Source organism: Molossus molossus, unplaced genomic scaffold, assembly GCF_014108415.1.
Source record: "Molossus molossus isolate mMolMol1 unplaced genomic scaffold, mMolMol1.p scaffold_m16_p_22, whole genome shotgun sequence".
Taxonomy (NCBI): domain Eukaryota; kingdom Metazoa; phylum Chordata; class Mammalia; order Chiroptera; family Molossidae; genus Molossus; species Molossus molossus.
Genome location: NW_023425358.1, coordinates 21,526,525 through 21,539,570, shown reverse-complemented (window position 1 = coordinate 21,539,570; position 13,046 = coordinate 21,526,525). Strand labels below are relative to the sequence as shown.

Sequence of the window (13,046 nt, the reverse complement as noted above, 5' to 3'; positions counted from 1 at the left end):
GAACAGAGCTGGGCTTTGAATCCATGCCTGTCTGGCTCCAGAGACTCTGTCTATAAACTTTAGGAAAGCCCTGGCCGGTTTGGCTCAGCGGTTAGAGCGTCGGCCTGCGGTCCAGAGAGACCCGGGTTCGGTTCCCGCTAAGGGCATGTACCTTGGTTGCAGTTTGTCCCCGGCCCTGGTTGGGTCGTGTGAATGGCAACCACTTGATGTGTCCCTTTCACATCGATGTTTCTCTCTCTCTCTCTCTCTCCCACCCACTCTATCTGAATAAAAAATAGAAAAATGTCCTCGGGTGAGGATTAAAAAAAATAAACTCTAGGGAATACCCGTGTCATCTGCTTCATTTCTTGTCTCTGGAGGCATAACCTAAACTTTCACAAACATGTGGACCTAACAGCTACAGGACCAAAACGAGGCCACAAAGTGGCCTGAGTGGGGCAGGATGGGAATGGATTCCAGACCAGTGCCACAGGAATGCAATACTCCCAGTTTAGCTTGGGCCCGGGCACAAGGGAGTGACAGGCCAGTCCTCTTTGCTAAAAAACTGGCAGGAGCCCTGGCCGGTTTGGCTCAGTGGTTAGAGCGTCGACCTACGGTCCTGAGAGACCCGGGTTCGGTTCCGCTAAGGGCGCATACCTCTGTTGCAGTTTGTCCCCGGCCCTGGTCAGTCATGCGGGTGGCAGCCACTCGATGTGTTCCTTTCACATCGATGTCTCTCTCTCTCTCTCTCTGTTCCTCTCTCTCCCTCCCACTCTACCTGAACAAAAAAATGGGAAAATGTCCTCGGGTGAGGATAAAAAAAAAAAAAAACTGGCAGGAATTCTCTAAAAACCAGACTTGGTGCTTATTAAATTTATAACATGAGTCAAAGGCACAGAGTATATTCTATAACAGAAAAAGGCAAGGGATAAAAACAGCTGCTTGTCCAATGAACAACAGAGCAGATGTGCCAACCAAAACCCTAGAATTCTTATACAAATATAAAAGGGAAAAAGTTACCATAATGATGCCTGGGCTGGTGTGGCTCAGCAATTAGAACATCAGCCTGTGGACCAGAGGGTTGTGGGTTTGATTCCAGTCAAGGGCACATAGTCATCCCTCACTACTTTGCGCTTCGACTTTCACGGCTTCACTCTATTGCAGTGATACAGTGAAGCTGCGAAAGTCGAAGCACAAAGTGGCAACGGACGACTGTATATAAATAAAGAATCCTACTTCACGGAAATTCATTTATCACGGTAGAGTTTGGAACTGATTAACCGCAATAAACGAGGGTGGACTGTACCTGCATTGCAGGTTCGATCCCCAGCCCTCGGCCTGGGTTGTGTAGGAGGCAACCAACTGATGTGTCTCTCTCACATTGATGTTTCTTTCTCTCTTTCTCCCTCCCTTCTCTCTTAAAAAAAAAAAAAGTTACCATAATGAAAGAGATGCAGCCATTAAAAATTAGGTCTGCCCAGCCAGTGTGGCTCAGTGGTTGAGCACTGACCCACGCACCAAGAGGTCACCAGTTCCATTCCCAGTCAGGGCACATGCGCAGGTCATGGGCCCAATCCCCACGGGGGGGCTTGCAGGGGACAGCCAATTGATGTTCTCTCTCATCGATGATTCTCTCTCTCTCTCTCTAAAAATCAATAAAGAAAAAATAAATAAAATAAAAATTAGGTTTGCATGGTCGGTGTGGCTCAGTGGTTGAGCATCAACCCATGCACCAAGAGGTCACTGGTTAGATTCTAGGTCAGGGCACATGCTCAGGTTGTGGGCCAAATCCCCAGTAGGGGGCATGCAGGAGGCAGCCAACTGATTTCTCTCTCATCCATATTTCTATCTCTCTCTCCTTCTCCTTTCTCTAGCTCTCTAAAATCAATAATAAAAAAAAAAAAGTCTACTATGAAAAATAAAAAAAAAACAACCATATTCTTAGAAAGACCTCGACTAAATTACACAGTATAGACATTCTATTTATAGTTGACACCCAAAAGCTCTTTATTAGTACAAGAAAGTTTTACATGTAAAGGCTTGCCCTGAAGCATTATTTATGATAGTAAGAATGGAAACAACCTAAAAGTCCAATCCAATAAGGGAACAATTATATGAATTAGAATTTGTCTACACACGAAATGTTGTACAACCTTCTAGAATAATGTTTACAAAGCTTTGAAATACCACAGGGATATTCTTATAGGCAGGAGGAAAAGGCAAAATCAAAATTAGATTTATGGTACAAAAGGTATTTAGGTCTCCAGTGTTAAATTTTTAAAAGGATTACTCCAACTTTCTGTTAACAGTCTTATGCAATTCCAACCCCATTCTTGATGCGGCTGGTGAAATTTGAACCATCAGATGTGAAGTAATCACAAAATAGGATTTGGTCTTAGAGACTATTCTGCTGATTGCACAGAGCTTTGCTGTCTGGCTGGGGATCATAACAAAGTCCTATCCCCCATGGTTAAAGGTCCGAGTCTGCACAAAAAGGTCAGGAAAAAGAAAACACCACCTTTTCCGCTGCTCCAACTCCCAATCCAGACGTGCAAGGGTTTGCTGATGAGGGTCTCCCATGGTGATTTCAGCCTTGCTAATATCTGGAGGAGCCTCTTTATAAAACTCCTCTAAACTGACCAGATCGATTTCTTCATGCTTTGACCTACAGACAAAAACAAATGTCAAGCTGCTGTTCTTAGGAACCCAAACTGTAGCTTAAGCAGGCCCATAGTTCTTCCCATGTATGCTCACTTAGCCCTGGTCTACAGCTACCCAGGGACATGAAATCCAGTCTTTTCAGCAAATGCTCATTAGTAGATGTTTCAGTTGAACAGAGGTATTTGGTGATATGCCACAGGATTCTTATCCATGCTGTCCAACCTTCTTATGCATGAATTAGCTAAAGACCTGGAAGGAATGCTTATCAAACCTACAGATGTGTCCAAGTTGAGCAAGAGAGCTAAGAGCTTAAAAAGTCAAATAAAAACAGTATGGTCTAGACCTAGACTCTCAGGTTAAAACCAAGAAATATCATTTAACAAGAACAAACATAAGGGTGTGCACTTAAGTTCAAAACATTAACTGCGTAAGCATGGGGTGGGGAAGATCCAGCATGGCACAACCAGAGAAAAAGATCTAGAGGCTTTCATTGTTGCATGTACAGTGACTCATATGTATAAAAGAAAAGAAATCCAATACTCTTTATTGCATTAATGTAGTAATGCAGAGGTCATGAACAAATGATGGTACTAACAACAGCTACCATAGATTAAGCACCCACTGCATGTCATCCTTACTTCACTCAATTCTCACAATAACTCTGAAATAGAAATTTTTATCTCTATTTTTCAAATGAGATGGAGGTTTCCATAGTTAAGCAGTTTTCCCAAGGTCACACACAGCTACTGAATGACAGAGCTGAGATATGAATCCAGGCTGTCTCACTCCAGGGCCCACTGTGGCCACTGGCCTCTCCAGGGGCCCAGTTCCACCGTATTTTGGGTTTGTCAGCTTTCAATTGAGCAATGGTTATAGGTCGGGGCAAAACATTCTTTTACTTTGTTTTTATATCTTTTTTTTTAATCCTCGCCCGAGGATATTTTTCTATTTATTTTCAGATAGAGTGGGAGGGAAAGAGAGAGAGAAACATCGACATGAGAGGGACACAATGACTGGCTGCCTTCACATGACCCCAAACAGAGCCAGGGACGAATTGCAAATGAGGTACGTGACCTTGGCCAGAATTGAACCTGCAACTCATTGGTCCATGGGCTGACGCTCTACCACTGAGCCAAATCGGCCAAGGTCTATACCTTTTTTAAAAAAAAAAATGTTTTTATTGATTTTTAGAGAAAGAGGAAGGGAGAGAGATAGAAACATCAATGTGAGAGAGAAACAACAATTGGCTGCCTCCTGCACACCCCCTACTGGGGATCGAGCCAGCAACCCAGGCATGTGCCCTGATCAGGAATCAAACCAGGACCTCTCAGTCCATGGGACGACGTTCAATCCACTGAGCCACACTGGTCAGGTGCACTTTTTTTATTTTTAAATAGTTTAAGACACATAAGATGTTCCAAGAGTACTGAGAGAGCCCTGGCCAGCATGGTTCACTGGTTAGAGCACCAGCCTGCATACCATAGGGCTGCAGGTTCGATTACCAGTCAAGGGCATGTGCCTCGGTTGCAAGTTCGATCCCTAACCATGGTCGGAGTGCATGCAGAGGCAACTAATCAATGTGTTTACATCAATGTTTCTCTCTCCCCTACCCTCCTCCCTTCCACTCTCTCTAAAAATCCATGGAAAAGCCCTGGCCGGTTTGGCTCAGCAGTTAGAGCGTCGGCCTGCGGTCCGGAGAGACCCGGGTTCGGTTCCCTCTAAGGGCACGTACTTCGGTTGCAGTTTGTCCCTGGCCCTGGTTGGGTCGTGTGGGTGGCAACCACTCAATGTGTCGCTTTCACGTCAATGTTTCTCTCTCTCTCTCTCCCTCTCACTCTATCTGAACAAAATATCGAAAAATGTCCTTGGGCGAGGATAAAAAAAAAAAAAAATCCATGGAAAAAATATCCTCTGGTGAGAATTAACAACAACAAAAAAGAGTAATGAGATATTATTTCCTCCACATACCCTTCCACTGGGTTCCTCCAATATCTTATCTAAACAGTACAAAGTCAAAACCAGAAAAGTGACAATGATACAATACTATTAACTCAGGTACAGACCTGATAAGGATTTCCTATTAGTATTTAAGTATTAATATGTGATAAATTTGTGGAGCAGATAAAGATGCCTCTCAAAAATCAGCATCAGCCCTGGCCAGTTCGGCTCAGTGGTAGTGTGTCGGCCTGCAGACCAATGAGTCCTGGGTTCGATTTCTGCCAAGGGCATGTACCTTGGTTGCAGTTCATCCCTGGCCCTGGTCGGGATCGTGTGGGAGACAACCAGTCAATGTGTCCCTCTCACGTTGATGTTGCGTTCTCTCTTAATCTCCCTCTCTCTCTACCTGAAGATAAATAGAAAAATATCCTCGAGTGATGAATAAAAAAATTAAAAAATTCACTAGCCCAGGCAGTATGGCCCAGTGGTTGAGCACTGACCCATGCACCAAGAGGTTGCCAGTTCGATTCCCAATCAGGGCATATGCCCAGGTTGTGAGCTAAATTCCCAGTGGGGGGCATGCAGGAGGCAGCCAACTGATGTTCTCTCTCATCAATGTTTCTCTCTCTCTCTCCCCCTCTCCCTTCCTTTCTCTCTAAAATCAATAAAGGAGAAAAAAAATACACTAGACCCAATGTCTATTATGTCCACTCAACCAAGTTTATTACAAATAAAACCTTTCAGTTTGCACAAACAGGTCTGACCAAGCAGGAACACGTTCCCTTCTCTTCTACTCCTTCCCAAGAGGCATCATTACATTTTAAAAAGAATACTACCAAACTCTAGTTTGTTCACCTGAAGGCATCTAAGCAGCAAGAAATTCAGGTTCCAAGTCATTTGCAAAAATGAACTGTTGGAATTTTAGAGATGAAAACTGGGCCAAAGGTTAAAAGGACATGACTGGAAATGAGTTGTTCCTGCACACGAAATCAAACTGGTAATGAATGTAAAGGCCACTAGGGAGAGACAAATGCTTCCGAAAAGATGCAGAGCTCAAAACTCAAAAGGGTCAGCCCTGGCTGGTTTGGCTCAGCAGGTAGAGCGTCAGCCTGCGGACCAGAGAGTCCCGGGTTTGGTTCCTGCTAAGGGCACGTACCTCGGTTGCAGTTTGTCCCTGGCCCTGGTTGGGGTCATGTGGGTGGCAACCAGTAGATGTGTCTCTCTCACATAGATGTTTCTCTCTCTCTTTCTTCCCCCCTCTCTCCCTCCTGCTCTATCTGAAGATAAATGCAAAAATGTCCTCAGGTGAGGATGTAAAAAAAAAAAAATCTCAAAAGGGTCAGACAGGTTTCTGAGTTTCTTTGTACAGCCTGAAACTCCAACTTTCCCACTTGAAGTGATCTATTCACCCTTTTCCCTGCTCTCCACAATCATCTGATTTTTTTTTTCCTCACCCGAGGACATTTTTCCATTTTTTATTCAGATAGAGTAGGAGAGAGAGAGAAACATTGACGTGAAAGGGACACATCGAGTGGCTGCCACCTGCACGACCAACCAGGGCCAGGGACTAACTGCAAATGAGGTACGCGCCCTTAGCAGGAACTGAACCCGGGTCTCTCTGGACTGCAGGCCAACGCTCTAACCGCTGAGCCAAACTGGCCAGGGCTCATCTGATTTCTTTTTAAGGAGACTAGCTCACACAGAGCTATGTAGAAAAAGCAGTTACCAACAGATCATCTTGCTCTGTCCTCCAAAACTCACTTAAACTCCAGACATTTTGTGATCTCCTTCTGCAGGTGCATCACCTCATACAACAGGTTTTGGAGCTGCAGGTGATAGGCATCTACTTTCTGCTTGGCCTGAAAGGAGGACAAGGTCAGAGGTGAGTAGAGCAAGTCAGGGTGGGGCAGAGCAGAGTGACAACAAACTCAGAAAAAGGGGTTTAGGAGATAGAGAGAGAAGGAAGATTAAAATGTCTTAACTCCTACCTCGTGGGTCTGATCTCTTCCTTTCTTCAACCTGATGTGGGCCAATCGATTAAGCTTCTTTAGAGTCATGAAATGCACACAGCTCTGGATCCTGCGATCTTCAATCTCAACTGACTACGGGCAAAGAAAAACTGGTAAATACCTCAACAAGTGCTGGCTCAGCTTCCTTCAGCTCCAAAATAAGGCACAGGAAGGAGCTCAGGACCATGAGAAGAGTCCAAGAGAAATGAAAGTATGGCTGTACAAGGGAAATGCTTAAGGTTCTCAGGGCAAAAAAGCAATTTCTGCTTGAACCAAAGTAATAGGAATTAAACATGGAGCAACTTACAGTCAACGCACAATCGTTGGCCCTACATATTGCACACAGAGATCCTAATGATAGCAGCACCTTGCTCTGCAATTTGACTTCTATAAGTAGCATTATAGAATAAACAAAAATAGCAGAATTATAGCTGTTAAGCTTGACTACCTTTAAGAGATAAGATATAATAATCTTAAATATATTGGCCAGTATAAGCACAAATAAGTGAGATTCCTGGAAGAGTATGGGCTGTTTTGTTTTGAACTTGTCCATCTAGTTTGTAGTTACACTGTTTAGTTTCTCTGCTCAGAAGCCTGGTTTATTCATTTAGGATTAATAATTTCATTTTTGGTCTCTATGATTCACTTATATATATCCATCCTTATAACAGCGAGGGAATTTAAATGTATTGTCATTTCTCAACACCTAGCAATATGCTTAGCACTTGATAAATATTAGTTGGATAAATTATCAAATTATAGTTATGAAAACAATTAATTATCCTGTACTTTCATTACTGTAATTTGTGACTGACTGGTGATGAAAGGTTCCAATAAATTAATAGATAGGTCTCTAGAGCCCTCAGACCCCAACTACCTATTCATGGCTAGGATAGGAGACCAAGATTAGGAAGGGCTCTCTTTGGTAGGTGCAAAATAGGCCCATCAGTGCAGATCCACCAGGTTCATGTTCGTCCAGTCCATTCCTTACCACATCCTTGCCTCCCCTGCTCTTCAGGTCCTGGATCTCTGCCATGAGCCTCTGCAACTCCTGGCATGTGTACTTGTATAGCTCATAGTCTCTTCCAGGGTCCCGCAGGTCCACCTCAGCCTCCTCACTGTAGTATTTACCTTCCTGTTAAGAGGCAAGAATAGAGGCCTTGAGTAGGGAGATAAAGTCTCCCAGTCAGAACCAGGGACATGGGCTGAGATCAGTAATAATGAAGTCCCAAAGCAGGTCTCTAAAGTATCTGGTCCTTAAATCAAATGTTTTTCTTCTTTTCAAAATGGAAAATAATTCCTCTCTTCAGATTATAAAGTAATGCATGCTTAGTGACAGAGATTCAGAACATAGTGAGGAGTATCAAAAACAAAATAGCCCTGGCTGGTTTGGCTCAGCGGTTGGAGCGTCGGCCTGCGGTACAGAGAGACCCAGGTTCGGTTCCCGCAAAGGGCACATACCTTGGTTGCAGTTTGTCCCCGGCCCTGGTTGGTTGAGCGGGTGGCAGCCACTCAATGTGTCCCTTTCACATCGATGTTTCTGTCTCTCTCTTCCTCTCTCCCCCTCCCGCTCTATCTGAACAAAAAATGGAAAAATGTCCTCGGGTGAGTATAAAGAAAAAAAAACAAAATAAAAAATTGTCTGTAATTTCACTTCCCAGCCTGAAATAACTCCATTGTTAATACTGTGGATAAATACAAATTTTTTTTTTTTTTAACAAAATGAGATCATATTATCCAAGCTGTTTAGTGCAATTTTCCATCCCAATAAATACAGATCTCCATCAAAATGGTTTTATGATAGACAGTCTAATATATAAACCAGAATTAATTTAACCAAATTCCTATAGATGGATGTTCAGATGGTCAAATCAAGTTTTAGCAAAGACTAAAATACCATAATTGGTTTCCTAGCCTTTGGAGTAAACAGAACACATCCCTTTAACAGAGAGTTAATTACACTGTATTGCATATTTGAAAGCTACTAAGAGGACAGATCTTAAAAATTCTCATTACAAGAAAAAAAATTTTTGTAACTATATATGGTGACAGATGTTAACTAGATTTACTATGGTGACAATTTCACATCAAATATCAAATCATTTTGTTGTATACCATTTTTTTTTTTATCCTCACCCGAGGACATCTTTGCATTTATCTTCAGATAGAGTGGGAGGGAGAGAGGGAGGAAGAGAGAGAGAAACATCGACGTGAGAGCGAGACATTAAGTGGTTGCCACCCACATGACGCCAACCGGGGCTGGGGACACACTGCAACCGAGGTACGTGCCCTTAGCGGAAACCGAACCCGGGACTCTCTGGTCCGTGGGCCAACCGCTGAGCCAAACCAGCCAGGGAATTTGTTGTATACCTTAAACGAACATATTGTATGTCAATTATAATTCAATTACAAAAGAAAGTGAGAATCAATGCCCCCAAAAGGATAAGGCTCTTCATTAAACTTGATTTCCTAAGTCTGAGGAAAGTATCCTTTTTTTTTTTTAATTTAAGCTGGTATGTTTCTCTATTCTAATTTTAAAAACAAACAAAAAACATAACCAACCGAATAATCGAAACAGTTAAGTAATAAATCAGCTTGACAGATTCAAGAACAGAGAAACAGCAAAAGGAGAACCTGCTGACCACATGAGTTCTCAGACCACAGAAGAGGTTTTGCAGGCTTGTGACTCTGGTACTGTCTCAGTAGCAGACCAGAGATGGCACATCTCCAAAGTTCAAGTAGAGTGCTGCAGATGGATTGCCTCCTTCTGATCATCAGGAAAACTGGAAACACACACCAAACTTGAATGCATTCTCTGTTCAGTCATTAATCATATCTAATATAGGCTTGTTGGTTCTTGCGATGCTGCAGCTACAATTGATGTGAATACTCAGGCTTTGTAGAGCAAAGTAAATTCTGGGAACCTTGTTAAATGGAGGCCACCTGGGAGGTTGTTCCTGTGACCTTCAGCTGCTACAAACCCACAGCCAGGTGCGTGGCCACAAGCTGTAATTTCTCAGCAGCATGGCAGCCCTGGCTAATCTCACCTGCTCAGTGTCAGAACGATTACGCTTCCCTTCAGCTGGAGCTCCATCACTTCGAATCACTTTGGGTTTCCGTTTTTTGCTCGATTCTGATGACATGGTTGTTTGGTGAGGTCAGGAAGAAATAGTAGAAACCTGTTAAGAAGAGAAGGCTTTTGAGATTTTCCTGGAGTTATAATACTGAAGTCTAACTAGCAGTTCTGGTCATTTATACCCTCAGTAACTCAAGAAAAGACTCAACCCTTCAGCCCTGGCTGGATTGCTCAGTTGGTTGGAGCATCATCTCATACACCAAAAGGCTGCAGTTTTGATTTCCAGTCAAGGTACATTACCTAGGTTGTGGGCTTGATCCCTGGTCATGGTAGGCAACCAATACGATCATTTCTCTCTCTTTCTAAACATATCCTCAGGTGTGAATTAAAAAAAGGACAATCGGCCCTGGCCAGTTTGGCTCAGCGGTTAGAGCGTCAGCCTGCGGTCCGGAGAGACCCGGGTTCGGTTTCCGCTAAGGGCGCGTACTTCGGTTGCAGTTTGTCCCCGGCCCTGGTTGGTCGTGCGGGTGGCAGCCACTCGATGTGTCCCTTCACGTCGATGTTTCTCTCTCTCTCCCTTCCTCTCTCTCCCTCCCACTCTATCTGTACAAAAAATGGAAAAATATCCTCGGGTGAGGATAAAAAAAAAAAAAAAGGACAATCGTCCAAAGCCGAAGTTAAATCCTCTGTATAAGAGGGGTGCGGAGAATCATCTCTCAGCCCGTCCAAAATAAACTCATCTTCTTCACTTCTACCCCCTTTAGAGGTACCACCAACCACACCTCTGATCCAACTCCTCAGCCTGGCATATAAGCACATATCTAATACTACTGATTGATCCCTGTGTGCTAGACCTTGATCTAGCACTTTATGGGTATGTTCTCATTTGATCTTTACATACACTTTTCAGATAAGAACAAGTACCATTTTATAGATGCGAACACCGAGGATCAGAAAGGTGAATGACTTGCCCAAGCTTACATAGCTTGTATGCTAAAGCTTGGGTTCCTCTGATGCCACATAAGTGCTCTTAACAACTACATCATTGTGCCTCCTAGTCTTGCCACCATCTCATCTGGGGATGCCACCAACTCCCTGGTTAACTCTAAAGTTTAAAAAAACAGAGCCCACGTTTCATGGTGCTTTTAGGTCACAAAGCATCCTCCCTCTGCGAACTCTCCTGATTGTCACCACAGTCCCCTGAGGTGTGCAGCACTATTCCCCTTACCCCAACAAATCTGTCACCAACAATTACTGAGAGAGCCAATAGCTCATAGTAGAGTCAGAGAAGCCCTAAGTTGAAGTCTCCACTCTACTATGTTAAGGCTGAGTCCTCCGACAAGTCACTGCACTTTCCTCTGGGCCTGTTTCCTCACAGATCAAATTAAGAGTAAAAGTCCCTACCTCAGGGGTTGTTGTGGACATTAACATAGGAATGTCCTCCACTGGGGAAGGTGATGAAGATGATCTGGGAGTGGGGCTTTAGATGGTACATGCGTGATCTTAAATGACGTTGAACACCTGAGGAGAAAGTTATTCTCTTTTCAATTCTTAGAAACTTCTGATTGCTTCAAGGGGAGTCTCATTTCCCTAGTTTAACAGCTATGAACACCAATGTTCCTTTGTTAACAAAAGGTCTCTATCTCAGAGCCTTAGACAAGGAGATCTAGCCAGAATGATTAACAATGATCTCTTTTCCTTTTGAATATATTATTTTTTATCATTACCTTCTGCATATGACAACTAAAAGAAGTTTATGATACACTTAACTTTTTTCTTTTAAAATAAATTTAAACTTTAAAAGTGACTCAATTAAGCCCTGTCCGGGCGTCTCAGCTGGTTGGAGCGGCCGACCTCACGCGCACGAACGGGCTGCGGTTCCATCCGGGTCCGGGCGCGTACCTAGGCTGTGGTTCCATTCCACAAGGGGTGTCTAAGAGAGGCGACCCACCTGTGTTTCTCTCTCATATCTGTGTTTCTCTTTCTCTCTCTCTCTAAAAAATCAATAAAAACGTATTTTTTAAAAAGTGACTCAATTAAAAACCTTTAGTAAAAAGTCCTACATAGTAAGTTGATTCGGCCAAACTCACAAAGGTAAGAGCCACAACGGTAAGACCTGAAAGGCTTAAACGTGAGAAACCATGCCTTGGCTAACACAATAAACCATGTCTGGCACACAGAAGCGCACAACAATCTGAGCTGTTAACACCGACGCCGCAGTCAACATTTTCCACACGAGGAAACAGCGCGCAGCGGCCGGGAACCCCGGGGAGTGAGGAGGAGACTCCGGCCCGAGGATGCCCTGCGGCCGGTCGGCACCTCAGTCCCAGAGCACCCGGCCTCGCCCTGCCCCCCTTCTGCGACCCCGATCTCCTACTCACCGCACGGTGCCCCGGACCTGTGCCGGCGAGCGACCCAACTCAGGCAGCCCGGAGACTGTAGCCCGCGCACCATAGAGAAACAGAAGGAAGGAGCGACCAGCCGGAAGCGAGGCGCGGAGGCCGGAAGCGAAGCGCAAAAGCCTGCGACGGCCGCCTTCGGCCCAAGCAGGCAGCGGCTGGGTGACGTGGTAGTCTGGCGCCGTGGCAACTGGCTTGTCATCACCCTCACGCCGCCCTCTGAAAGCAGGAAACTGAAGCTGCGAGGACAAAGACTTTTAAAGTGTTTTCTTTACTCTTTCCCCAGCGTCTTAAGTCTAGCAACTAATAGGCTCTCTGCCAAGCATTTGTTGAATGAGTGGGTCTTATGCCCAAGATAATACAAGAGTGGGGTTCTCAACGTGTGGGTCGTGACCCCTTTGGGGAATCCAGTGACCCTTTCACAGGGGTCGCCTAAGACATAACAGTAGCAAAATTACGGTTATGAAGTAGCAATGAAAATAATTTTATGGTTGGCGGTCGCCACATGAGGAACTGTGTTAAAGGGTCACAGCATTAGGAAGGTTGAGAACCACTGGTGGTAGTGTCAAGCCCTGGCCGGGTTATTCAGTTGTTTAGAGCTTGGGATAGCCAACGTTATGGGATCCATCTTGTTTAGGGTACATTCAAGAACCAACCAATGGATGCATAAATATATGAAGCAACAAATCGATGTTTCTCTCTCCCTGATATCAATACATTAAAAAAAACAAAACTTGTAGATGTGGTAATGTCAAGATTTGGACCCCTGTGGACTTGCCTCCATAACCTGGATTCTTAACCACCGTCATATTCATCCTAACATCCCACACTGGAAGGGGGGGTAGGTAGCAAGTAAGGAAGGGCATTAAACCAATCTTCCATGTGTTTTACTCATAGGTGCATCAGTAATTCCCCATCTTGGACCCTATTTGCCTAGGGGTGTCACAATTCTAATGCAGCATTTGACAGCTTCAAATGTTTTAT

General features: G+C 44.2%; 1 protein-coding gene across 2 annotated transcripts in view; it reads right to left on the bottom strand.

The window, feature by feature from the left end:
• Positions 1–12,155, bottom strand: part of THOC5 (THO complex 5) — a 36,998-nt gene extending 24,843 nt beyond the window's left edge. Inside the window, exons 1-7 of one of the 2 annotated variants that reach the window (XM_036276416.1) lie at positions 12,045–12,146; positions 11,068–11,184; positions 9,635–9,766; positions 7,579–7,722; positions 6,567–6,680; positions 6,340–6,437; positions 2,498–2,644 (exon numbers count right to left, since the gene is read on the bottom strand). In XM_036276416.1, coding sequence (XP_036132309.1) covers positions 2,498–2,644; positions 6,340–6,437; positions 6,567–6,680; positions 7,579–7,722; positions 9,635–9,730 — 599 coding nt within the window. In that variant the 5' untranslated portion in view covers positions 9,731–9,766; positions 11,068–11,184; positions 12,045–12,146. Of the gene's footprint in view, positions 1–2,497; positions 2,645–6,339; positions 6,438–6,566; positions 6,681–7,578; positions 7,723–9,634; positions 9,767–11,067; positions 11,185–12,044 lie in introns of both variants that reach the window. The other variant, XM_036276418.1, reaches the window with a different exon arrangement.
• Between the last annotated feature and the right edge of the window lie 891 nt (positions 12,156–13,046).